The 26,629-nt window shown below is 46.9% G+C and overlaps 1 protein-coding gene and 1 pseudogene across 2 annotated transcripts; both read right to left on the bottom strand.

Moving 5' to 3' along the window:
- Positions 1 to 245: 245 nt before the first annotated feature.
- On the bottom strand, positions 246 to 15,659 carry LOC134623094 (phosphatidylinositol 4,5-bisphosphate 3-kinase catalytic subunit alpha isoform-like; annotated as a pseudogene).
- Positions 15,660 to 17,596: 1,937 nt separating this feature from the next.
- On the bottom strand, positions 17,597 to 26,058 carry LOC134623095 (TSC22 domain family protein 4-like). Of its 2 annotated transcripts, none has more exons than XM_063468303.1 (5): positions 25,696 to 26,058; positions 22,951 to 23,627; positions 22,056 to 22,189; positions 19,381 to 19,432; positions 17,597 to 18,771 (listed from the first exon to the last, which is right to left on the bottom strand). In XM_063468303.1, the coding sequence occupies exons 2-5, from the start codon at positions 23,599 to 23,601 to the stop codon at positions 18,622 to 18,624; spliced, it is 987 nt and encodes a 328-aa protein (XP_063324373.1). In that variant the 5' UTR covers positions 23,602 to 23,627; positions 25,696 to 26,058; the 3' UTR covers positions 17,597 to 18,621. The 2 variants fall into 2 exon arrangements, with proteins under 2 accessions (XP_063324373.1, XP_063324374.1); XM_063468304.1 differs by having other exon boundaries at positions 19,381 to 19,429.
- Between the last annotated feature and the right edge of the window lie 571 nt (positions 26,059 to 26,629).

Raw genomic sequence — 26,629 nt, 5'->3', positions numbered from 1 at the left:
TTTGTCAAACCTGCTCTAAAAATAGTCAAAATATATCATATATCATGGCTTGATTAATACCCACAGTTATTTGCATTTATTTGAAATATGTGAAATATGGAGAAAATATCTTATTATTTTAGTTTTATTTATTTCATTTTTAAAAAAGAGCAGTTAGAACTCAAGAGTCACAGCAGCACCTGCTGGATGTCAGAGGAACTGAACATGTCTCAGGTGAGTAAAGCACACACACACACATACACACACACAGTACACCAGTTAAACTTTTATTTTGAAACAACAATAATCCATAATAACACTGATCAATAAGTGCTTTAACGCCTGGGCATGGTGTTATAACATCAGGCTCCGCCCTTCAGGTGACCTGCTCTCCTATGTCAGAGGGTCAAGAAGAATCAATAACATCACAAATCAATACATGAAGAAACCAATCATTTAAAAATCATTAATACATCAGAAAACAATCAATACTGATCACATGGAAACAAACACATCACATCTCCCCGTGTGTTATCAGTCACTATAGTAACCATCACAGTCGATGATGTCAGCAATGAATGATTAGCATGCAGCAGGGGGCGGGGCTTTGATCTCTCACCTGAACAGGAAAAAACCTTCACATAAAACTATTTGAATGTAGCCCCGCCCTAGGAACTGGCAGCCAATGAGATTAGAGGGATGGGGTTTTCACTATAGTAACTAAACCTACCCACAGTTCTTTTATCCAGTGCAACAACTCAGCTATCTAATAGCTAACAGGCTAATGCTAACTATCTCAGCATGACTCATGAGCCAACAGCTAACAATGCTAAGTAGACTAGCTAAGGGCTAACGGCAGCAGCTGATTGGTTCAGATTGTCGAGTACTTTGATCCCTGATTAACGAGGATGATATGCTGATTGTAAAAATCTGTTTAAGTGGGTTCAAATCAACAAAATACTCCAAAAGATACTTCAATGAACTCTGAAGGTAACTTCAGTCTCTAGACTGCATCATCACAATGACTCCGCCCACAGCTGGTCAGCTCTGCCTTCCTACTGGTCAGAACTCCTGATTGTCATAATCTAAATATTGATTGGTTATTGGAAGTTTTATTGCTCTCACAGTGACCACAGTGTTCACTTTGCTGGTTTCAATAAAGTTAAATCACTCAAAAATAACATTTTATAAAGTTACAGCTGCTTGTCAATAAAATTTCGCTCAATAAAGTTTGACTCTTTTTGAAAAGCACAGCAGCTAACAGGCTAACAGTAGCACCGATTGGAAGACTAATGTGACATCACTGTCACCTTCATCATCACCATCGTCATTTTTTCCCAGCCTGCCTTTGGCATCTTCAAAACCCCTCTGACCTTTGACCCTGAGATTCATGTTTCTATGACAACCGTCCAAAAGACACAAGGACAAAAAACTTTTAAAGAAAATCTATGACATCAGATGACGAGTCTGTCATCATCATCATCATCATCATCATTAGTATCATAATCATCACAGTAGTGCAGTAAACAAACACACCAGTGTGGGTGTGTGGGCGAGTGAGTGGGTGTGTCAGTGCTCATTGGGCATGTGTCTTATGGTGTGGAAGATCCAGTCCATCTTCGTGCTCCAGCCACCGTGGTGAGCGTCGTTCATCTGCTTGGTGAAGTACTCCAGTGCCTCCTGCTGGCTCTTCTCTGAATTACAGACAGGGTTAGAGACAGACGAGTTATAGAAAAGACTTTTAGACAGACCAGTTATAGACAGACCAGTTATAGAAAAGACTTTTAGACAGACCAGTTATAGACAGACCAGTTATAGAAAAGACTTTTAGACAGACCAGTTATAGACAGACCAGTTATAGAAAAGACTTTTAGACAGACCAGTTATAGACAGACCAGTTATAGAAAAGACTTTTAGACAGACCAGTTATAGACAGACCAGTTATAGAAAAGACTTTTAGACAGACCAGTTATAGACAGACCAGTTATAGAAAAGACTTTTAGACAGACCAGCTATAGACAGATGGGTTACAGACAGTTCCAAGTACTGAACTGAGTCCCTGTGACGGACTAGAATTTAAGGAAGGACAGGAGATGGTTGCTTAGAACAGGCACTCTGCTGCCACCATGGATTGTTGGAGTTCTAGACATCTACAGCAGCGGTCCCCAACCCCCGGGCCTCGGACCGGTACCGGTCCGTGAGTCGTTTGGTACCGGGCCGCGAGAGTTGAGGCTCAGATGTGAAATCTATGGTTTTCAGGGTTCAGCGTTATTTTGTTATCGTTTTTTATTGTTAACTCGGTTTTCCTGGGTTTTTTCACGTGTGTTATGAATAAATCTTCTTTTTTTTCAGTACCGGTACTAGTTATATTTTGTTGTATTTATCCGCGACACCTTAAAGGCCGGTCCGTGAAAATATTGTCGGGCATAAACCGGTCCGTGGTGCAAAAAAGGTTGGGGACCGCTGATCTACAGCATCATAATACCACCTGTCTCCTGCCCGTCCGTCTCCCCAGTCTTACCCAGGGCCAGGGTTTTTCTCAGGTAGGCAATGTCATCAAAGCTCTGCAGTTCAGGCATCCCGCAACCCAGCATAAGGGAGAAGAGATTGATGAAGAGGCTGGCGTGCTGACGGATGGCGAGGTATGCTTTGTAGCACATCTCCTGGAACCTAAACAGGTAGACAGAGAGTGAGGCGGGCTCAGAGGGAGACAGCAGGAGGTGCAAAGAGGAGGGACAGGGCACCTCTCGAACTCCTTGGTCTTGGTGGACTCCTGGATGCCTTTACTAATGACGATGAGGAAGTCCTGAGTAAGGACAAAGGGTACGCGCTCCCTCTTGTAGCCAAACTTCTTCTTCTTGTGATCCAGGAAGTGACCAAAGTCAATGTGGAACAGCTGGAGGAGGCAGACAAAGAGTTAGGCGGCTGCAGTCCCAGGAAGCGCTGTCAGGGCGTGGGGTCAGAGGCTCACCTGTCCGTTCTCTTTCACCATAATGTTGGAGTTGTGGCGGTCTCCAATTCCCAGGATGAACGTGGCAACGCAGTAAACCGCACACGAGCGCGTGAACAGGTCGATGGCCCGATCGTACCTATGGGACAGACAGGAAGTGAGTAGAGGGCAGACAGGTGTTCATGCAAACAGGTGTTCAGACGGGTGAGCTCACGCTTCGCCGCGGTTCTTGTCTTTGATCCAGTGATGCAGCGTGTTGGAGTTGAACTGCAGCGCCCCCTTCAGGCCTCCCTTGCACTGAATCTGCATGATGGTGAAGCTGTTCTTCACGACCTCGATCAGACCCACGCAGTCACCGATGGAGAGGCATCCATAGGGCAACATGCTAATACACAAACACACGCTCCGTTAGTCAGGTGTTGGTGTGATGTCACAGCTAATGTCACGGGTTCTCACCGCAGGTCCAGACCCTGGTTCTGCCAGATGTTCTCCATGATTTTAATAATCTGCAGCGTTAGCATATCCTGACGCAGGTCTGTAACAGAACACACTACGTTACCCACAGTGCCCTGGCACAGCTGTGAACAGCAGTAACACAGTTAGCGTCAAACTCGTTACCATCTCCGTTCTTGAAGATGATCTCGTTGTTGGTGAAGAGAAGCTCGGACATGATGTCAGGGTTTTCCCAGTTCAGCCACAGCGGGCGCTTTGCCGAGGACATGATCCTGCACTCCTCCAGCCTAAAAGCACACAACACTTTTTAAAACACTGTTTTACTTTGTTGTTTTTCAAGCCTGAAAACACACAGATGCAGTCAGGAAGATCTTTAAAGAATAAAACACTTAAAGTCAGTCAATATGCAGATGAATCACTTTTATATTCAGAAAACCCCATATTTCACTACAAGAGGTATAAATATCCAGACTGATCTTAGTCATAGTTACACACACTAAAAGATCTGGTCATGCAATGATCGGTCAGGGAGGAAGTTATGCAGTTATTTAACCAGTTACGCCTACCTGAGATTTCCCAGCTGGTGAACTGGATTCAGTGGAGAGACGAATCCCTGCAGAGCTTCCATGTAATCTGGACGAGACATGTGCTCAACCAGAAACTTCATCTGAGTCTGACAACCAATCGTACAGAAACACACGTCAGCGTCAGCCAATCACAGGCCAGATTTAAGTTGCTTTGTTTGTTTTCATACTTTCTGAGTCTCGTCCTTCTTCTCCTGCTTCAGTGTGTCAGTCAGATTCACCAGTTTATCCATGGCCTCTACCTGCACACACACACACACACACACACACACACACACACACACACACACACACACACACACACACACACGTGTTAGTAGCTCAGTTTTACAACGACCAGGTGAGAGAAGCTTCGTTAATCACTGACACTGCTGTTTCACTCTGCTCCTCTGTGTTATTTTCACACTCTATTCTGTGTTTAACCTCCTAATATTTTCCCAGGATACTTCCTGTGAGTATATGTGTCCATGCTTCTGATTGGTCTTCCAAGGCTTCCTGGTTCCTGTGAACTCACAGGTAGACTGATAAATCCTGGATTAAGAGCCACTTTTGTTGTGTGGTGATGATCTTAGGTTAAGAAAACTAGATGAGGAGCTCATGCTGAACTAGACTCAGAAGACCAGGTGTGTCAGGCTCACCTGTCTGTTCAGGTGTTTCAGGTACATCCCGCAGGCTCTGCAGAAAGCTTCCAGCAGCAGACCGAAGCGTCGGGAAAACCGTCTTGTTGTGCATCTCTGACCTGTGAGAACACTTCCTGTTAGATTAAAAATGGCCAAACAGACGGGTTAGATCCCTCAGGTAAACACCAGGACATTTGCACTCACTTCAGGTGCCAGAAGAAGAAGTGCCCTATCCTCTGATTGGTCAGAGCTTTCTTTATCAGGAAACGGGCCAAAGGATTGTCCAGGTACATCTCATACTTCAACACCTGCAGAAAAGACCATGAGACAAAAGACGAAAGATAAGTGTATGTATGTGAGGCAGTACACAGACAGGTGAGGAGTCCAGGTGTGTCTACAGTGTGCTGCAGAGGAATCTGTGTGAGGCACACAGCAGCAGGTGTGCAGACCATTTACCATTACCAGACGCACCTGTACAAGTTGCAACAGGTACTGCGACAGCTTGTCATCCGTCAGGCCCTGCACGAGGCAGCGCAGCGCAAACTCTCGGACCATCGGGTCAGGAAAGTTACAGTCCAACAACTCGAGAGCCGACTCGGGCTCCATCAGAGGCCACTCCTTCAACAGACAGTACATCTGAGGGAGGGGACAGGTGACAGAGAGACAGGTGAGTCAAAGTGAGGGCTTGAAGCATTTTTCCCTGACTGTGATGGGACGTTCGGTACCTGAGAAACTTCGTCTCTGGAGTTCCATTTGACAGAAAGAAGCAGCTTAGGGAGAGACTCTGGGATGTTTACACAGTAATGTCTGCAGAGATACAGACAGGTAGAGACACAGGTAGACAAATGGGAGAGACAGGTAGACAAGGCAGGTGGACAGGAACATGCACAAACAGAGAGAGTCACGTGAAGCTGGCAGACATCTAAAATCAGACAGACAGAAAGGTCCAGAAAGTTTCTGTGTCAAAGATCATGTTAGGTAAATCTGGGACTATTTAAAACCTGTTCAAATATACCTGGATCAGATGTTTAACTGTGGGTTCAGAACGTTACACCGTTCAGAGGACATGCCTCCAAAAATACACCTGCAGGGTGTTCACTCCGTTACATTCATTCTCACCTGTGTCTCCAGAGGAAGTCCTTCTCCTGCTCCGAGAGCTCGTACAGCGGATCTTTGGAGCAGAGAGAGCAAAGCTGCTCAGCATCGCCTGATGAAACACTGCTGTCACAGGCCAAACGGCTGCTCTGAGGGAGAGGTTAGAGACGGGTGAGAGACGGGTCGTCTGAGGCAATCGCTGAGTCTTCTGTATTTGGACCTGAGTCACAGGTAAGCACTGACAAACTAAAACACACAACAACATCGGAAACACAAACTGCACAGGGACATTCAGGACTGCTGCTGCTCTTCGGTCGAGATGAAACCTATAAAGATTACACCACAATTCCCAAAGAGGCAAAAAGAAGCCAAAGGCAAAACAGCTGGAAAGCAACTGTGTTCACTTTGATGAAGACCCTGAAGAAGAGCACTGTTAATGGAAGGCAAGCACACAGGAAACCACTATCGATAGATAGATAGATGACCTCTGTAGAGGACGTGGTCTGGAGAATTTCACAAACACACCAAACCTCAGGGGGCAGAGAGGAGTTTTTAATGTTGTAGTTACCAGGCCGTGGCAGTAGTTGTAGCCCAGCTCTCTGCTGATGGTCCAGTTGGCGTGCTCTTCAATCTGCTGCTCGTCAGGAAAAACAACGATCTGATTGAACCAGGAGAACTCCAGCTCCACACACGGGGTCTCCTGCAGACCACAACACCATCATTAAATACTCACTTCAGGATCAGACACATTTCTACTGTCTGAGAGAACTGGTTGGGTACCTTGTTGGGATTTGAACCCGCGACTCCAATGGGGTTGAGCAGGTCCTCTAGGCCATGAGGAACAGGCCACAGGCTGAGAGCCACCTTACCACAGACCAGGATGTCCTTGTAGTCGAACAGGTTTACATTCCCCCAGGCCAGAGGGCAGTGCTCCTGTGAGACAGGTGAGACAAAGGATCAGTCCTGGCTCCTCCCCTTTTATCAAGCATGCATCGATGGTCATTTCACCTGATGTAAAATGTGCTGTTCTTATTTAAACAGCTGACTCTGAGTTAAATTTAACAATAAGAATAATTAAATCCAGGAGGAAACAAAAGCAGCATGTTGATACGAGGAGATCCTGAAGGCTGCTCCAACAATGACCTGATTATATTTGAAGTATTAGTTCAGTTCTCCTCCAAACCCCAGCAGCTGTCTGTTGCAGGTTTAAGTATCTACTAAAATAAAATAAAAGCTTTCTAACCTGTTTGTTTCTATTGAATAAGCAGAGCTGTGCATACATGTGTAGTTTTTAGCTGTTCACATCTATGAAGCAGATGATATGTAAAAGGGAATTTTGCCAATTTTGCAGTTTTTTATATCATGTGCAATTTCATATGTGCACATATGCACAGTTAAGTTAAAGGGTGGTGATGATGTCATCAAGTACACGTCCGTTCCAACATCAGAACGATCGCGCCGCGTCCTCCAGTTCTCAGGAACTCCAGATTCCCGTGGGAACTTCAGAGGTACGAGTGGGACGAGTACGGACTTGCGTACTTGAGTCCTGAGAAACAACCTGAGACAGGTTCAGCCAGGCAGTCTTACTACACAGATCACCTGTACTCCTTTCTTTCCTACCTCCTTAGCTCCTTTCCTTCCCTTCACAGAGCAGATAGACAGGCAGAGTCTGGCTGAACGAGGGAGGTCAGCCAGGTAGATGTCATAGGTCAGCCACTCATTCCACCTGAAGACAGACAGGTGAAGGTAACAGACAGCCAGGTAAAAGGACCGACAGCAGGGGGGCAGATGTTTTAAGGTGTGTGTTTGGATGTGTCGTACCTGGGGTTGGAGCAGGGCACTCTCTGGGTGTTGACGTTGTCACAGAGCGGCTCTCCTCCGTGATAGATCCCTGTCCTCACATAGATCTATACACACACAAGAAAATCCTATCTGATGTTTTAGATTCATATCACATGCAAGGGTGGGGCTGATCCAACCATCCACCCAAACATCCAGTCCTCTCTCTCCAGCTGCGAACCTCTGCAGAGTCCTGGGTCTCCTCCTGCTACGACCCTGTGAGTCCTTCTTTGAACATTAAAGCTTCTCAAAGCAGGTGATAATTACTGGAGTCAGGGCTGATGCATGATAATCTTAACACCTGTGTTAGACCCCACATGTGATGAAGCAGGTCCAGGCAGCGAGTACCGACTCACCTTATCGATGTCTCTGATGTTCACGTTCACGTACGTGGCGCAGAGTAGCCGAGCTCTCAGCAGAGTGTTGAAGGCCCACAAGGAGCGAGGAGGAGAACCGTCGCCTCCTCCTGGACAGGGAGACGGCTGAGGAGTCCGACGGCTGAAACACACACAGCTCAAGTCACCTCCTGTCCTGTGTCCTGTGATACCTGCAGGGGTGATACCTGCGGCTGCCATACCTGTAGGAAGGCGTGACGAAGCCTGAGGCGGGAAGCTGAGAGTAGAGGCTGTCTTTGGACACGAGCATCAGGTGAGGAAGACGTCCCACGATGATGCAGGAGCGGATGTACTGCAGACACACAGGTGAGGAACTGAAGATCACCTAATCCTGGATGACACTTTAATCAGACGTGGATCAGAGAGCCAGCAGAGAGTGCTGAGGCTTCAGCAGGTATGTCCCTGATGATTGGTTACAGCGCACCCCTCCAAATCAGCTCCGCCCTCTGTGTTTGGATTCATTCTAACCTGACACTCAGAAAAATCTCAACAAGCTCATGCTGGACAGTCTCACCTGTCCTGTACGTGACATTAATGTGAACTATGGACAGCAGGCAGGTGTAGGACAAACTGTGACAGGTGCAGTGACAGCCACAGGATCAGCTGTTACCTTATACTGACTGAGAGGAAACTTCTCCAGCAGGTACTCATCGCAGCCACACACCTGAGAGGCACACAGGGAGGGAGACGGGTGAGTCGACAGGTGTGGGGGCAGACAGGTGGACACAGACAGACAGGCGTACCTTAAGGATGTACTGGCCCTGGTACTCCTGAACGCAGAGGCGGAGCTGCTGAGGTGAAAGGTGCATCGATCGGCTTTTCTTCCTGATGGACTCGGCGATCAGCTGCTCAGGTAAACTGTCATGACTAACCTGCACATACACACACACACACACACACACACACACACACACACACACACACACACACACCTGGTGACTACCTCACCTCCTGTTCTGATTGTTTCAGGAACCAGCTCAGTGTCCAGGTTTACCTTCAAGGTGTACTTCTGTTTGGAGTTTGATGGAGACACGATCACCCAGATGGTCACAATCAGGCGCCCTGCACAGACGGGTACAGGAAGTCAGACAGGTATAGAGAGTGAAACAGGAAGAGACCCAGGTAAGCAGGTTCTGGGCCCAATGAGACAGGTGTGTGACAGGTAGACAGGCACAGGAGTATGAGGTGCCGTAAGGGACATTGTTACTGAAACGCTCTCACACACACTACTAAGGTGTCTCGGATAAATACAATAAAGTAAAACCAGTACTGCTAGGTGTAACAGGGAATTCGGCAAGTATGTCCTGTTTCCCCTAAGCTTTTTATATTGGCAACTCAGTTGTTAACACTATTAATCAAACATTCTAACGACAATCAATTTTTAATAAAGACTTCAAAATAAGTCAATTCGCAGATGATACATCTATTTTTATTAAAGTGAAATACGTGGTAGAGAAAACTAAATTTTCTCTAAAGCTTCTCGTTTATCTCTCAGTATCAAAAAATGTGAACTTCTCCCGATTCATACAAGCTCTGACTCCTCAATAGCTTTGGTTAGAGTTGAACCTAAAGTTAAATATATAGGGCTGATAATATCTAAAAAACCCAGTTAGCAGAGAAGACACCAATATTTCTAACTGTATCATGGAGATGAAGAAATCACTTAGCCACTGGTTAATCAGAGACCTCGCTATTTTTGGCAGAAACATCCCATCTAAAGCTGAAGGCATCTCCAGATTGATTTATCCTTGTCACTCTTTATATATAGTATCTCCTCTAAAAACATTAACACAGTTATTTTCCAATTTTTGTGGAGGAATAAAACCCATTACATTGAAAGATCTCAGCTTGTGAAGGAATACAATAAAATATCAAACCTCCAGAATTTGAATTTATGGTTGCACCCTTAGAATTAAACGGTTAAAATCTTGTCTGTCACAGCCAGACTCTACTTAGCTCCACATCCCATGATCCTTGTTTAATAAAATAGGAGGATTAGACTTTATTTTGAAATGTGATTCTGAGGTAAATAAAATCCTGATAAAGATATCGAACTTTCCAAAACAGACTTTTTTGGGAAAATGAGATTTACCCACAACTTCTCCCCATGATTAAACCTTATGGAATCATAGGGTAATAACACTTAATCAAAAATCAATTTTCAAGAGCGACTGGTTTAAACAAAAAGATTATATTCATAACAGATTTGTTGGATGATAACGGTGTCATTCTAAGTTACACAGACCTTTCAGAAAAATATTGTCTAAACTGTTCTCAAAGAGAATATAACACATTTTGTGAACTGGTCCCACTGCCTCTGCTTCATTTGATTAAAAATGTTATGATATACAATAATTTCTCATCAGTGCTCCCAAATTTATTGCTAGGGCAATGTCAGCTGTTTGATAAAAATGCAATAATAAATTTATTAGTAGTTTCTTCAAAGACAAAATATTTCATAGTTACAACAGAATGGTTACATTACATGGTTCTAATTTAGTTATTTCATATACACTGGATAAAACATACTCAAAATGTATGAAATAGTCTATTCTACCTAAAGTTAAAGAAACACACTTAGAGTAATAAACAAAATTAATCCTGTGGCAGAATTTCTAAAAAAGAGATTTGGCTTTGAGGTGGATCAGTGTTCTTTTTGTACTGATGAAAATGAAACCCTACAACATCTTTTTTTCTATACCCTATCACACAATGCATTTGGTCCAACTTAAAAAATTGATTTCCCTAAATATTAATGATGTGCCACTATTTGAATTACATCATAATTTTTTATATGGATCATCCAGCATTGGGCGTCTCAGACATTATTAACATCATCATACTTTTGAGTAAATATCATATCCATTGTGCTAAATGGAGGAACGCTAAGCCTTCTCTCCCTGGTTTTATTAATGATTTTAAGATATTTTTTTCTTTGCTGAAAAAGACAAAAAGCACATATGCCAAAAAAGTTAACCAGGATAATGCCCGTCTGCTATTCTAAATTTTGACTTATGCTGAGGCTTATATATTGTTAAGTAATGCAGCTGCTTCACTTAGGCAGGTTGCTGAGTAGACATCTGTGTAGTGGTTTGTTTGAAATCTACCACTTTTTCCTTCAGTTTCCTTGTCAAGAAACAACTTCCTGTTCAACTGAAACGGCTTCCTGTTCAGCTGACATGCCTTGGTTTTTCAGTCGTGTGTGTGAGAGTGTTTCAGTAATAATGTCCCTTACAGCACCTCATACAGCAGAGTGAGACAGGTATAGGGTGGTTCTTGGCCCAGCAAGTTTAGGAGTACCTTTGTCCAGCTTGCTATAAATGTGCTGGGGTAGCTGGGGACTGGACTCCACGTTGGGGGGGTAAACGTAGAGCGCCTGGCTGTGGGCCCCCCCTCCTTCCCGTTCCTCCATGGCCTCTCTGCACACGCTCAGTATGGAACGGCGGAAGTCCTGGACCTCCGGGTCCTTCATCATCTCAAACTCGCAGACCGGCATCCCGATGGCGAAACCTGTGGGGGGAGGAGTCTAAAGGGTTGATGACGTGACTATGAGGTCATAGTGTGATTACATGTGATGGGGCGCTCCCTTACCGATCTCACGGTTCAGGATTTTCTCCTCACGGTTGCCGAGTGGCTCGATGACCTTAAGGATGGGGTGGAACAGGCGCAGGTCGCACAGCCGCCTCGTCTCATCGTAAAACTCCTCCCTCTCAGCCTCCTGGGTCACGCCCACAAAGATGTAGCACGACTCCTCCTGGCCAATCGGAGACCAGAATTTATAGTTGGACGTGAGATAGAAGGAGGGGGTGGGGTCAAAGTTAAGAGTGTTTACCTGCAGCAGGTGGTATAGGGGGTACTTCCTGGCCTCGGAGAAGAGCTGCTGCTTGATACTGATGAGAGGAGTTTCCCTCAGACACTCCAGGCTAACCATCATACCTGAAGAACGTCATGGAAACACCATGAAAATGCCATGGAAACGCCACAGAAATACAACAGAAACACAAATATTAAAGGTGAGCTGAAAGAGGGCGAAGGTAAGCCTGTACGAGTGAAGCTTGTTTTCAGTCTTAAAAACAAAGCTGTGACGTCATGATGGCACCCGTTGTCCGACATCATGACGTCACAGAGCTACACCCAAGCTTACATCCACCCGTGGGTGTACCGTTAGGCAGGCAGCAGTCCACCAGGATCCGGGGGGGCATCAGGTGGAGCCCCCATAGTTCCCCTGACGATGGCCTGGGCACCATGGTAACCAACAGTCACACCTCACCTCAGTGCTGGGCTACCTGTGAAAAGAGGGAGAGCTGCAGGGGTCAGAGGTCACTCTGGAACAGATGCAACTGTTTGAATGGGTGAGGCCCGTACCTGTGGGCGGAGTCACGTAACCTGAAACTAGACTTGATAAAACAAGAAAGTGAGACTAATTTTGATCACATCTTGGACACAACACCTGTGAAGGTGTGTGGCCTCCTCTTTAGCCCCGCCCCCTCTCCTTTGCTACCCAGCCTTCGTACTTTGTTTGGGTGTTGTCTTCTTTGATAATAGGAGGTTTATCAGAGAGTGAGCAGGTGTTGTGTCCTCCTCGTCCTGTTACGAGCCGTAACGATATTCAGAGGATGAGTTTGTCTATGAACAGCTGCGATTATAAGAAATATCATCCTCTGTGAGGGCTCCTAAATATCAGTATGAGTTTCTATGGTAACATGTTACATACATCATAATGAAAGTGTCACATGACGGGCCACGCCCATATGAGAACACCTGGGAAAAAACAGGTGCTACAGCTGCTGGGTCACATGATTCTCAGCTGAAGTGAATAGATGCTGAACAGAGCAGCTTCACTGACGGAGCGTTTGTATTGGTCCACAGGTAAAGTGGAAGGGCTAATGTGTGTTATATGAGCACAGGTGATCTGATGTTCGCTAAAAACAGGGAAATAGTTTATCAGTGAAGCAGACAACGAGGCGATTTAGGAGAGGAGGCTGGGTTTAACCAAAAGCAAGACGTTTATTATGGCTAAAAGCAAGCATAAACCACAATAAACAACCATGACAACCTAGACTGGGGAAACTTAAACAGAAATAATTGGAAAACCTGGAAGACTGGAATTTATCGAGAAACAAAAGGAGGGACCGCTGGAGATTTGCAGATGCACTGACGAGGAATCAGTGGAAAATAACACAATGTATACACACAGGAGAGGATGACAAAGGAAGAAACACACGGAAAAACAGCTGGAACAAATTAGACTAAATGAGACGGGGAGGCAAAAACCACAACACCGAACGTGGGACGCAAGACAGTCAAAATAAAACAGGAAACACTGAGAGGCAGACTTAAGACACACAGGCTTGACACATCAACGGAGATGGATAAACAGAGAGTCGAAGGTGAGACACAAAGAGAGGAACAGGGGAAACAGGTGAGGAAACAGTGACACGACTAAGACACAAAGGGACGAGGGAGCGAGAGACAAACATGGAGACATAAACACAGAGACACGATAGACTCTTACACGCAATGAAGACACAGCTCAAGCACACTTGGTCCATGCTGAGAGTGGTGTCATCCTGTAATCTCTTACGAACTACCTCCAACGCTTCTGTGACTGGGATGCAAGTGAAGAGAGATGTAACGTCGTACGAGACCATGGTTTCATCTGCCTCCATAATGACATCTCTCACCTTCTCAACAAAATCCAGGGTGTTCTGGATGTGGTGTTCAGAGCTGCCCAGCAGCAGGTTGACGATCGAAGCCAGAAACTTGGAGATGTTGTAGGTGACCGAGCTGATCATGCAGAAAGTTTGTCTTAAAGGTGCACCCTGTTAAAATGTCTTGATCATGCTCAGTCATCCACGTAAGCACATTCTCGAACGCTGTGAGGTCAGCTTTTGATCAGCTCTCTGTGAATGGTACTCATAGCTGTTGATCAGTGGTCAGTTTGCATATTAATGATCATAAACTGACCTCACAGCCCATTGTTCCTTCAGTGGTGCTGGTTTCAGTCATTGTGCAAACGTCCTGTTTAAAGGAAACCTGCAGTCAGCTGAGACTGAAGAAGTCACCTGATGATGATGATGAAACGTTTCTCCCACTGAAAATGTCCAGATGAACAGAATCAACCCTTTGTGCTCTCTCAGATCATTCTCTGTTAGATTACATGTCTTTAATCGGTATCTGATACATCTGTGGAGTAGTGAAAGAAGAGTCATGTGATCTATGAAACGCTCCTTTTAGATTGGTCAGATGCTGCCGGCCCCGCCTCTTCATGCAAGTGTGCAGCTAAAACCATGATTTAACTTAAGAGTCATCCTGGGTGACTGAGAACCGTCACAGATATCCTCATGTACTGTTGTTGTTGTTTTTCCAACCAGGCTGTCAAACAAAGGAAATAGGACACACACACACACACGCACACACACACACACACACACACACAGTCAGGACAAAGCAGGGGTGCGTGTGTGTGTGAGGAAGCAGACTTCCTGGGGTTGTTTTCCTGTTGACCGGCTGCTTTAACGCAACAGCAGTTATTTCTCTCAGAGTCTCAGAGCATGATGAGGCGATCAGAGGTCAGAGGTCAGCTCCTGCTGTGAGGCGCTCACACTGTTACTGTGTTACAGACTCCTGCAGAGGAGAAGATGGAGGAGCTGATCAGCTGTTTGAGGCCAGCCAGACTGAGAGGAAGTGTCCTGTGAACCAGGGCTGCTGGTTTGAATCCCGTAGGTCACCATGGGCAGAAACATGACGATGAATGAAGCGCCGAGAGGTCAGAGGTCAAAGCATCACTGAGGATAAAAACAAACCAGCCAAAGATTCTGAACAACCAACAAAGACCTGAGGAGGTCCAAACACACGTCCCAGACTCTGATCTAACGGACAGGAGAACATTTCTGACAGAACCACACATAAAGAGATACAGAGGGAACCCCAGAGAACCTCACAGAGAGATGCATCCACCCCAACCTCACAATAATCTGGCAGAGAACCTCAGAGAGGTGTAAACAGTTTTTCACAATCTGAACAAGAACTCTGCTGTTGTTGTTTCACGGTGATGTCCTAACAATCAGCACAAACATGTCAAACAAAATGACCTGATTTCAGGATAAAATAAACATTTTTTTAATATATTTTACAAACAGGTTTGAGGAATTTTCACAATAAAGTTCTAAAAAGATTAAAAGTTGTAAATGGAGTTTTGTTTCTCAGACTAAATAAATAAAGTTCAGAGTCAGAATGCTTTATTATGTAAGTGTGGACCTTCATCGATCACGAGGCTTGTGTCAGCAGGAAGCTGATTATACTGTTTGTTTATTTTGAAAATCTCAGCTGCAGTTTAAACAAACAAAAGCTCTACAGTCATGTGACCCACAGACATCCCACTGACTGATGACATCACACAGGTAAAAACAGGAAGCGCCGGCTGATGTAACAAATCAGCCCTCCTCCTCTCCGTGACCTCAGACTAGGAAATGGTTACCATGACAACAGGAGTGGGAGCATCCATGAAAAAAGGAGGAGAGTCTTTGTTCCTACCTGGGGGCGAGCCCGAGGGTCCAGCGGTGCCGCATCCTGTCAGTCCATTCGTCCAGTCTGTTCGTCTGTCTGCGAGTCTTGGTCTGTGCTCACGTGTCCGCCCCCCTCAGCTGATCCCGTCGGACACACAGACAGACGCCGTCCCTCCGTCTGAGGCACTGAAACTGTCTGTCTGTCAGTCCGTTCGCAGCGGGCTGAGCAGCAGCAGCAGCAGCAGGAGGAGGAAGTGGCTTCTCCCGGAGCCACAGAACAATGTGCGGCTGAGGAGGAGGAGGGTGTGTGTGTGTGTATGTGTGTGTGTGTGGGGGGGGGGCTCATCCTGTGCCCTTCCTCTCTTAAAGGGCCAGCAGCCTCACAGGGAGGAGGAGCTGACTGCTGAGCTGCAGGTCAAAGGTCAGCTTTAGAGGAGCAGAGCAAGCTGTGAACCAAAGTCCATTCAAATTTTGACCGATTTAAAGATCATCAGTTAATCCTAATCCTGTGTTTGTTTCCAGGATTCTGTGTGTGTGTGTGTGTGCAGGGGGCGGGGCTCGCTGGGATTAAGGATTAGATATTCTCCTTTCTCTGATTTTGCTGTTTTCTCTCCATCTGTCAGCCTGACCCAGTATCCCAGCATGCACTGTGTGTGACGTCAGACCCCCACAGAGAGACAGCAAACACAGAGGGACCACACAAACATCAGTCTGTAAGGCTTTATTAATTTATTAGACTCTACTCTTCAGCATCAGCATTTGCATCTGGACGGCTAATACAAACAGTCCCAGGTGCGACCGTTAGGCCACGCCCACACCGTCAGGTGAGGCCAGTAAGGCACGTTCAGGGTTACTGTGTTACAGGCTGCGTGTGTGTGTGTGTTTGTGTGTGTGAACACAGGGGCCACAGTGGGTCCAGCCTGACCTGCTCTCCCGGATCTGTCACACTGCAGCGTCAGCTGTCATGGCTGCTGCCTGTATCCATGGTGAGGACCGAGTCTGCTGATCCTGAGCTACAGTTCAAATTGATGAAGCAACTCCTCTTCCTCAGCAGCCACACTGAAACACATCATTGGGACACCTTGGACGATTACTTTGCAGCACAAATCACAACAGTCGCCTCCGAGTGCTTCATACGGCGGGACAGTGGGGAGGAAAAACTCCCTTTAAACAGGAAGAAACCTCCTCGGGGCAGTGGGAGGGGCTCTCAAAGAAGGAGGAGTTTCAAACCATCAACTCTGACTCGTCCATCGGTTTCTGACAAAGCCTCTGCTGCCTGGAGCTGACCTGCTGACACCACCCATCATCATCACTGTCCTCCACACCTACACACTCGCACACACACACACAGTATCTCACAGAAGTGAGCCCACCCTCACATTTTTGTAGATATTTTTTTACATCTTTTCACGGGAAAACAATGTAGATCTGACACTTTGATACAATGTAAAGTAATCAGCTTGTGCAACAGTGTACATTTGTTGTCACCTCTAAATAACTCCACACACAGCCATTACTGACTGAATCACTGGGAAACAAAAGTAAGTACACCCATAGATGAAAATGTCCAAACTATGCCCAATTAGCCATTTTCCCTCCCTGGTGTCATGTGACTCGCCAACACTCTGAACTGAGCTGCAGCACAGTGGCCGAGACCATCCAGCAGTTTAACAGGACAGGTTCCACTCAGAGCAAACCTCGCCATGGTCGACAAAAGAAGCTGAGTGCACGTGCTCAGTGTCATATCCAGAGGTTGTCTTTGAAAACAGATGTATGAGTGCTGCCAGCATTGCTGCAGAGGTTGGAGGTGTGGAGGGTCAGCCTGTCAGTGCTCAGACCAGTGCCAACCATGTTTCCAGGCTTAAACCCTACCGAGCATCTGTGGGGCATCCTCAAATGGAAGGTGGAGGAGTGCAAGGTCTCTAAGGCTACGTTCACACTGCAGGTCTTAATGCTCAATTCCGATTTTTTGATCAAATCCGATTTTTTGTCTGCTTGTTCACACTACAAATAAAATGCAACAGCAAACGCGCTCTAGTGTGAACCCTCAAAGCGGCCCGCATGCACAAAAGAAGACGTCACACACAACACGCTCTGTTTAGACCCAGAGCAAACAATATTGTTTGACTGATGACCCTTAATATAAAGACTTCGGACTTTACGTTTCCCCAATTTTTGCTTTAAGTTATTTTATTATTTACATAATAATGTAGATAACCTAATAATTATTCTTATTGCTGTTTTAGAGGAGCGGTGCTTCAAAGGATAGTTGCAGATTTCTGTCAGAATCTGCAGATTATACAGTACAAATAAAATGTTCACGTTTCTCCAACGTTGTCTTCCAAACAGTTTCACTAACATCTACACAGGATGGCCAGGAAGCGTTCACGATGTCTTCTCCGGCACTGATAATCGGCGTCTGTCTCGTGTCAGTGACGTAAAAGACGGATTTAATGTGACATGACCGTTGAAACAGCAGTCGCTTTCTAAAACATCGGATATGTATCGGATTCAGTAATATCGGATTTGTGCTGTTCACACTGTCATACCAAGATCGGATATGGGTCGCATAGGGTCAAAAAAATCGGATTTGATGCACTTTCACCTGCAGTGTGAACATAGCCTAACATCCACCAGCTCCATGATGTCATCGTGGAGGAGTGGGAGAGGATTCAGTGGCACTTTGTGGAGCTCCAGTGAACTCCATGACCAACAGAGTTGAGGCAGTGTTGGAAAATAATGGTGGCCAAACATAATACTGACCCTTTGGGCACAGTTTGGACATTTTCACCTCTCTTTTGTTGCCAGTGGTTTAGACATTAATGGCTGTGAGTTGATTTATTTTGAGGTGACAGCAAATTTACACTGTTATACAAGCTGCACACTGACTGTATCAAAGTGTCATATCTACATGAAAAGATCTGACACAATATTTACAGAAATGTCAGGGTGTGCTCACTTTTGTCAGATACTGTAAGTACTTGGACACACACACACACACACACACCTTTCATCAGTGCACAGTACCACAAATACTGCAGTACAACAGTACCACAGGTACATGAAGGAGGACGAGCAGGAGGGCACAGCGAGTGTCTCTGAAGCATCAGCTGATCAGAAAACGCAGGAGCTGGAACGCCGTCCTGTTAACCCCGACATGACTGCACGTGTGTGTGTGTGTGTGTGTTAGTGAGTGGGTTAGTGCGTGTGCATGCTGTGGGTCAGCGCCCTCAGCGTGTGGTTCTCTCTCTCCAGTTGCCGGTTCCTCTCCTGCAGCTCTCTGATTTGTTCTCTCAGAAGCTCCACCTCCTCCCTCACCGCCAGCATCAGGTGACTCTTCACCAGGTCCTACACACACAGACATACATGATGTGCATTAATAAACCAGCCAATCATAAAGCCCGTCCTACAGAGGGAGCATTGTGTGACTAACAGCATCATCAGCATAGAGGAGAACTCTGCTCTAATGTCTCACTGAGAGACGTTTGTACAGAACGGTGTCACATTTATGGTCGTCAGCAGCAGGGACACATCTGAACACAGCTCTACATGCACACTTTGAATGGGATCAGATACAAACTGCTTCAACCTCAGACTGAGGATAAACTGAGCCAGGACCGACCTGACGGAGGACCACCTGTAATCATCAGAGCTGGCTCAGAAACCTTTACAGCTGTTGTTTAACCACTGCTGACTGTCTCTCAGTCAGGAGCCTCTCACAGAATAGATCCTTAACCTCAGGAGTCAGGTTATCCTCGTTTATATCAAGGTGAAATCAAAGAAGTACAGAACTGAAATATCTACACAGGCACAGAGTCACAGACAAACTATCTCTCACTGCAAAGAGTAAATACACAACTAGAAAAAGAACAGACAGCTTGATGGTCTCCATGACAGATACAAAGCTTTATAGATCGACGACTGATAGAAGAGTAGAAAAGTAGAAACAGGACTCACCATGGCCTGCTCAATTTTGTTGTCGATGGCGATCAAACTGTTACTGGAACTACTGCAAGACACAGAGAGACAGTCAGGTGAGACAGGCAGGTGATAGACAGACAGGTGATAGACAGGCAGGTGACTCTCTGATAGGTGACTCTGAGACCGGTGAATGACCGTAATCAGCACCTTTATCCACAGCTGCACAGATGTTCTTCTCACCTGTTATTACTTTATCTAACCATGAACAAACCCACTGAAATGATAAATCTCCATTACGACGGTGCCCTGGTACTATCACATATTTATTATTGTGCAGGTGAATCTGAGCCCCGCCCGGGTTACCGTGGTTACCTGTGGCAGAACAGCAGCAGAGCCATCATGGTGGCCTCCGAACCCTGCCCGGTGGGTGACGCCCTGGCAGGAACTGACCAATGAGGATGCGGGGCAGTGTGCCGCAGAGGATTCTGGGGTCGCTGGGATGGCTGTGGTTGATTGGTGGATCGGTGGCGGGCCTCTGTGACAGGTTGAGCTCTGGAGGGAGGGGTCAGGGACCTCTGACTCACCCGTGGTTTGAGTTCTTGGATCGATGTCCTGGTACTCGGCCAGGACTCCCTGACAACTGAGCCATGACCTTTGACCTTTGTATGATCCCGCAAGACAACTGGAGGCTCCAGTTGCTTAGCAACAAGCTGCAGAGTCCTGGGAGGAAGGGGCGGAGTCGAAGGGAGACGGCGCTGAGGACGTGTTTGAGAGGTTTTCTTCTTCTCACCTACAAACATCTTTAGCTGATGGAGGCCCACAAAAACACCAGCCAATCAGAACTCAGCTACATATTTTACAGTCCAATCACAGCACAGCACAACAGGAAACATCCAGTGAGAACTTCACCACCGAGCACCAACCAATCACAGCACACCATTGGAGCAAACTCCAATCAGCTTAAGGTTCTGCCTCCTCGCCATCCATAGTCAATACCTCTGACTCCGCCTTCCCAGGTGGCCCCTGATTGGCTGCCTCTTTGTATGCTCACAGGTGTGTGAATGTCAGCAGCTGTGTCCAGATGTTGTCTTCAGACTAAGGTGCGTCCAGACTTCAGATCTTCATGTTCTCTGTCACTCCCACACATCTCTGCTCTCTGATTGGCTGCTGCCTGCCAGCTCCTGCCCACTCACGGTCTCAGCCAATGGCAAGGCAGCAGCAGCATTCTTCTCCCGCCCACTCGCAGACAGAGGTCCATTGATTCAGACGGAGGGACCATGGAAACAACAAACTGCCTGCTCTTTACTGGAACTAATCAGCAATCATTCACTGGTATTGATCAGTAATTAACTTCTGATCACTGATATTGATCGCTGACACTTCTGTGGTTGGTTTCCGGGCCCTCTGAGACAAAGTCATGGCTCACAGTGATACAGCGCACACACACACACACACACACACACACACACACACAGCAGGTCTGTTTTGGCCCGCAGTCAGCTGACACTCAGCAGCTATGTGGGCGGTTACTGTGCAGCGTGATCTGTGTGAGCTTTCATTAGACCCGATTCAGGGTTTATCCTCCTGGAGGTTAAACTTCAGAAGCTTTTGATTGAAAGTCCAAAGACGTGCTTCCTGTCTGGACAGTGTGTTTAGTATTTGGGGTCAGACTTCCACCGTGTCTGAGGTCAAACATCTCCATCATCCCAGCTGCTCTGGAGTAAACCTGAATCCTACAGACTGTAGTACAACAAAGGATCACTGATCAAACTGAGCACAGGTTCAGGGCCAGGAGCAGAAGGAGAGGTCTGAGCCCTGGTCGAGGAGAGCGTCTCACAGGCTGCAGTGGAGCTCCATACAGTCGCTCTGTGCTGCACCAAGAACAGAGTTTATGGTGTCAAAGAAAACACACGGGTTGTGTCCAAAGCAGTCCGACAGGTGGAATAAAATCATGAGCTCCTCAGTCTGTCTGCATAAAAACTCCGGGATTTTACAGTTCTGGCTAAAAACTGTTGAAAACTTCTCAGCAGTGGAGGAGTTAAAAACGCGGACAGCAGCAGCAGCGCGAGGTTTCACTGAGGTACAAACATCACAGGACTGTGGTCAGAAAACACAGCATCTCACGGGATTTCCGACATGAACGGGAGCAAAGTTTTATGTACAGCTTGGTTCAACTTGGTTCAAGCCACACCCACTGGCACTATCTGAAAGGTCAAAATGGGACACGCCCCCTACGGTGGTGGAGAATGACCAAGCTAAGATCGCATCCAGCTGGTCTGTGCGTTTCTGCAGCTCAATATACAAACCAGCCCGTTTACCATTTGGCGTTCTCTCCTCCCCTCTCATAAAGGATGCTCCAGTGTCTCCTCCCCTAAAGGAAGCAATAAAGGAAGCACTGAGGCTCCTTCCTTAGGGTTTGGAACAGCTGTGCCCTCTACACAGATCACAGGTCATGTCTGTCAGCGAGTAACCTCACGAAAACGGAAAGCACCCACAGACATTATGATGGAGCGTTTCAGACCTCAAACTAAACGCACGGAGTTCAAACAGGATGGACTTTTATTGTGAAAGTCCGGGTTTATCAGTCAATCAATCAACCTGATCAATCACAAACAAACCAAACACTGAAAACTGATCAGCTGACCCCTGAGAAGCATCATGTCTCCTCCCACTGAGCAGTGACATCAGAAACACCTGTTAAACACACTCACCTGGCGTCCCCCGGCAGGTCGAACATGGTGCGGTCCAGGCTGAAGCCTGAAGGCGTCTGAGCAGGGGTCAGAGGGGGTTGGTACAGTCCAGCAGGGGGGGAGCCAGGCTGAGAGTGAGACAGCCTGAGGACAGACTGACAGGTGAGACACACAGGTGTGAGTGACTGTAGTAAAAACAACGAACAATGTTCTAACATTAACGATTCATTTTATATCCCGGCGGGTTTCCTCAGTGTCTGATGTCATGATGATGTCACATGTTGCTCTGATGTCACTGCTGCACGTACATGTTTTTATTATTCCAATGACCTGATCAACAATCAGCTCGATCAGCTGCAGCTGGAAGCCCCGCTGTGACATCATAAGCACCTGACGCCCTATCCCGCCTCCTACACACTTACAGCTGTTAGCAGCTGCACTGCACTGCCCCCTAGTGTGTCAGGGGTGAAACTGCAGAGCAGAACAGGTGCTGCTAACTCAGCTACGTCGCAAACGAGCAGGCGTGCAGCTAACAGCCTCCACCTGTGCAGAGATCACACCTGATTCAGGCAGTAGGACACGTGTGTGTGCGCGTATACTTGTCTAAATGTCTTTGTGGGAACCAAATGCCGGACTTCACAAAGGAGCAGGGATATGGCTGCTGATTGGTGGGTTTTCTCTGTATGATTGGCTTTACATTTGAACATAAAGCCCACTGTGGTTGTGCTTTTGTGCTGTATAACTATAACTGAGTTAAATTAGGTTCTGGTCAGGCCCGGGTTAGTCCAGATTAGGTCTGGGCTAGTCCGGGTTAGGCATTCATTTCTGAGGGTTAGGGTAAGAGGCTAGCAAAAATAATATGTCAGATTGATGTCCTCACTGAGGTATGAAAACGAGTGTCTGTGTGTGTATTTACCCGTCCTGAGGCGTCCACATCCAGCCGCAGAGGAGTTGGGGCAAAGCGTGGGCGGGGTGAAGGTGGTGGAGGGGTGGAGCCTAAGCCCTGCTCGACCACAAGGCGTGACTCCTTGTGGTCGAGCAGCCGGACATTAGTTGGCGTCTGGTGTGTGGGTGAAGGCGGGCCGCTGTGCAGCACGTGCTGAGCCAGCATATGGGTGTTGTCCTGAGAATAGACTCCACCCCTCTCGCTTTCCCGGCCAATCATCTCCAGGGACTCCAAGGAGTGGGCGTGTCTCATGCTGTCCATTACCCGCCTGAACCCCGGGCCTTCCTGCCGCTCTGTGAACTCTGTGCACGTCCATCGCCCGCGACGATACGATTCACCCCGGCCTCCGCTGCCGGCTCCGCCCACTAGTCTCACCACCCTGAACCTGGAGGAAGACCCCGCCCCCTGCCCGCCATCGAGGGAGATGTACTTCCTCTTCAGAGAGGGTGTGGTTGGCTGGGAGGAGCTTCCCTGAGGGCTGCAAACGGGGGACTGCAGAGAGACCTCTGATTGGATGATGGGCAGGACAGCGCTAGGAGACAATTGGTCTGCTGGACTCTGGTTCACCTCTGAAGTCACGCTGGTGATCTGAAAGCCACTCCTCTTTTTACCACCACTCATTCTCACACACACACTCCACAGGCTCACTGACACACAGCACAGAGTACACCAGTTAATGTGGTTTATGGGGACATTTCAGAGACACAAGCTTAAAAAATTAAACACAATAAGGAATAAACATGGATTTCTGATCTACAGAGGAGGAGCTTAGGGGTCAAAGTTCAGCTTTAACCACAGTCCAGTGTGAGGACACCTGACAGGTACGCCTCCTGAGTTAAGAAGAAACTGACATTCACTGCTGTTTGTGTCCAAACATGGGGACGTAGCCTCACAATAAACACAGGTAGTCTACATCAGTGGACTAAGTCGTCAGATGCACAGACCTCTGGTACGTCCACATAAAGCACAAAAACTAACACACACAATACACTCTAAGTCCTCAGAGAAGCATGTACACACCCAGGTCCCCATAGAGCACAAAAACCAACACAGTGTGTGGAGTCAGAGGTCCGAGTTAAAGCAGTAACGTGTCTCACCCCTCATGCAGTCTGTCTGTCTGTCCAGAAGAGTGCACCGCCCTGCAGATCCCGCTCTGCTTCTTCTCTACTTCCTGTTCACTCCACCCTGCTCAGCTCTGTTGCTTCAGACTATTGCACAACATGACTGTGTGTGTGTGTATGTGTGTGTCTGTATGTCTGTGTCTGTGTTTTTTTAGGTTCTGCAGGGCTTTAACCCTTCACTCTCCAGGTCAGGTGAGGCACTCAGAGTTCTCAGAGCTGTGCTGTGATTGGTCAGCTGAGTTAAGGTGGACCACATGATAATGATGATGTTGGTTTCTGAAAATGAAGGTGTGTCCACAGACTTTTGGTCACTTTGATATCAGCTAACTGACCCTCAAAGCCTGAAACACCGCTTCAACAAAACTTTATTGAGCTTTAATAAAACTGTATTAAAACATTAACATTAGCTTTTGTAAACAAAGTTTTATTTATTTATTTTTGGTTGTATGTAATAAACAGTGAGACCAGCACCCACCTGTTTTATTTTGATTCTACTTCCTGTGTTTCACTTACATTTTTACTAGGAGGTTACGCATTAATTCATAACGTAAAGCCATATTTGTTTTTGCTGAGCAGTTTAATTCTGATTTTGTGTCGTTGTCAGAATCTGATTGTATTTCAGATGATACTAGTTACTGGAGATCTCAGTATACGAGTATCTCACGTTGCAGACGGTTCTGCAGGGATGATAACTTAAAAAAGAACTTTAATGGTGACCCTGCCTGGGATAAAGTTACCGGGGCCCCATCCTGGAGCCAGACCTGCGAGGATGCCCGAGTGCGAGAGTCTGATGGCCGGGCCTTAGTCCATTAGGGCCGGGACAGGCTCAGCCAAAAAAGGGAAAAAGAGGCCCACCACCCGCAGGAGGCATCGTAGGGGTCGAGTGCAATGTGTGTCAGGCAGCCCTGGTGGACCGATTCCCGGCTACCAAGACTAGTAACTGGGACATGAAATGTCACTTCCCTGGTGGGAAGCAGCCTGACTAAGTGTGACTGTCGTCTGCACTTATTCGCGGAACAATGGTTCTGAGTACCTAGCTTTCTTTGAGTTCCCAGGTGGGGTGCTGGAGGGTTCCCCACCTGGGGACTCTTTTGTCCTGCCTGGAGACGTCAACACTCATATGGACAACCACAGCGAGACCTGGAGGGGTGTGATTAGGAGGAACGGCCTCCTGGATCTGAACCCTGTGGAAACCACAGTGTGTCCATAACGAACACCATGTTCGAACGTAAAGGTGTCCTGTAGCACCAGAGCACCCTGAGCCACAGGTCAATGATGGACTGATGGATCTGTATTGTATCACCAGACCTGCAGCCACATGTTCTGGACACTCGGGTGGAGACAGGAGCTGACATCTGATCACCACCTGGGTCTCCATTAAAGACTCTACGAATCCCAAAGCTACTAAAGCTGCTTGCGGGAAGGAAAACATCACTTTATCATGTTGTTTCTTTAAAAATGTGTTTAGACATTTAACAACACGTTTGTTGCTCCTGTTTGTGTTTCTGTCTTCATTGCCAAACGTTTTATTTGTAAAACATGTTTGGATTTAAAAAAAAAGTTACGTAAAGTTTACTTCTCAGTAAACACTCACGGTCACGCGCTGAGCCGAGGCGCGCTCCCGCCGCCGTCACTGGTTCAGATCCGGATAAGCAACCGGTGACGTCACAATCGGTCCATTGTGTTCCGATGGGGTGAAAACTTCAGGGCGCATGCGCTGTAGCACGGCCCGACCGTGGAGCGCGCAGGAAGTTAACGGAGTCAGAAGTTTGGGACTCTTCTGCTCCTCCTCCTCCTCTCCTCGTGCTGTTTCAGGAGCAAAACTCTTCTGAGGAGCAGCTTCACCTCTTCCTCCTCTTCTTCTGTAAACAAACACAAACACCCTGCGCTCCGTCACTTCACGCTCCTCCTCTTCCTCTCCATCCTAACAGCGTGCGCGTCTCTGTACCAGCTCGTGAACGCGCAGCCAGGTCCGGGTCCGATCCGGATCACGTCCGAGCACCGACGTGCGCGTGCACGACATACTCTGACAGGGTTAGCGCCTGCGCAGTGAGGACAGAGGAGGGGTCTTTGCCGTAAACATGTTGTCAATAAAGTTTGGTTCAAAGTGTATACACGTGTGTCTTTAAACGTGAAAACAACTGAGCAGGCCTGCGTGTCAGCACTGACCTCTAACCTGATTCAGCTCAGTTCAGAAATATTATAATGAATAATAATATAAATCATACAAATATTACAGTTAAGATCATTATACTGTTGAAAGAACCCTCTAAAGCTTGTGCATTCAAATTATTTGACTATTCCTCTGCAATCACAACCTCACTGTCAACTCTCCATGCACTTAACCAAAGCTGGCACTGTGAGACTTCAGAGGTGTGAGCAGATCTCTTTGTGTCAAAGTAACTGAGGATAAAACAGACAAACATGAAGCAGATTTTCCTGGCCTGGCTTTTTATAGCAGATAACCTAAAAATATTCTGCAGTAGATCAAACAGGAAGGTTGGAGTTTGGCCTATAATTAGCTAAGA

This window comes from Pelmatolapia mariae, unplaced genomic scaffold, assembly GCF_036321145.2.
Source record: "Pelmatolapia mariae isolate MD_Pm_ZW unplaced genomic scaffold, Pm_UMD_F_2 NODE_ptg000393l+_length_29733_cov_1, whole genome shotgun sequence".
NCBI lineage: Eukaryota > Metazoa > Chordata > Actinopteri > Cichliformes > Cichlidae > Pelmatolapia > Pelmatolapia mariae.
This window is presented reverse-complemented; position numbering and strand designations above follow the sequence as displayed.

What these genes read in the sequence shown, in the direction of transcription:
- LOC134623095 (XM_063468303.1), bottom strand. Translation starts at nt 23,601, where the DNA reads ATGAGTGGTGGTAAAAAGAGGAGTGGCTTTCAGATCACCAGCGTGACT. An exon ending in GACCTGCCGGGGGACGCCAG is followed by an intron (nt 19,433 to 22,055) that starts GTGAGTGTGTTT and finishes TGTGTCTTGCAG; the next exon opens with TAGTTCCAGTAACAGTTTGA. An exon ending in ACAAAATTGAGCAGGCCATG is followed by an intron (nt 18,772 to 19,380) that starts GTGAGTCCTGTT and finishes CTGTGTGTGTAG; the next exon opens with GACCTGGTGAAGAGTCACCT.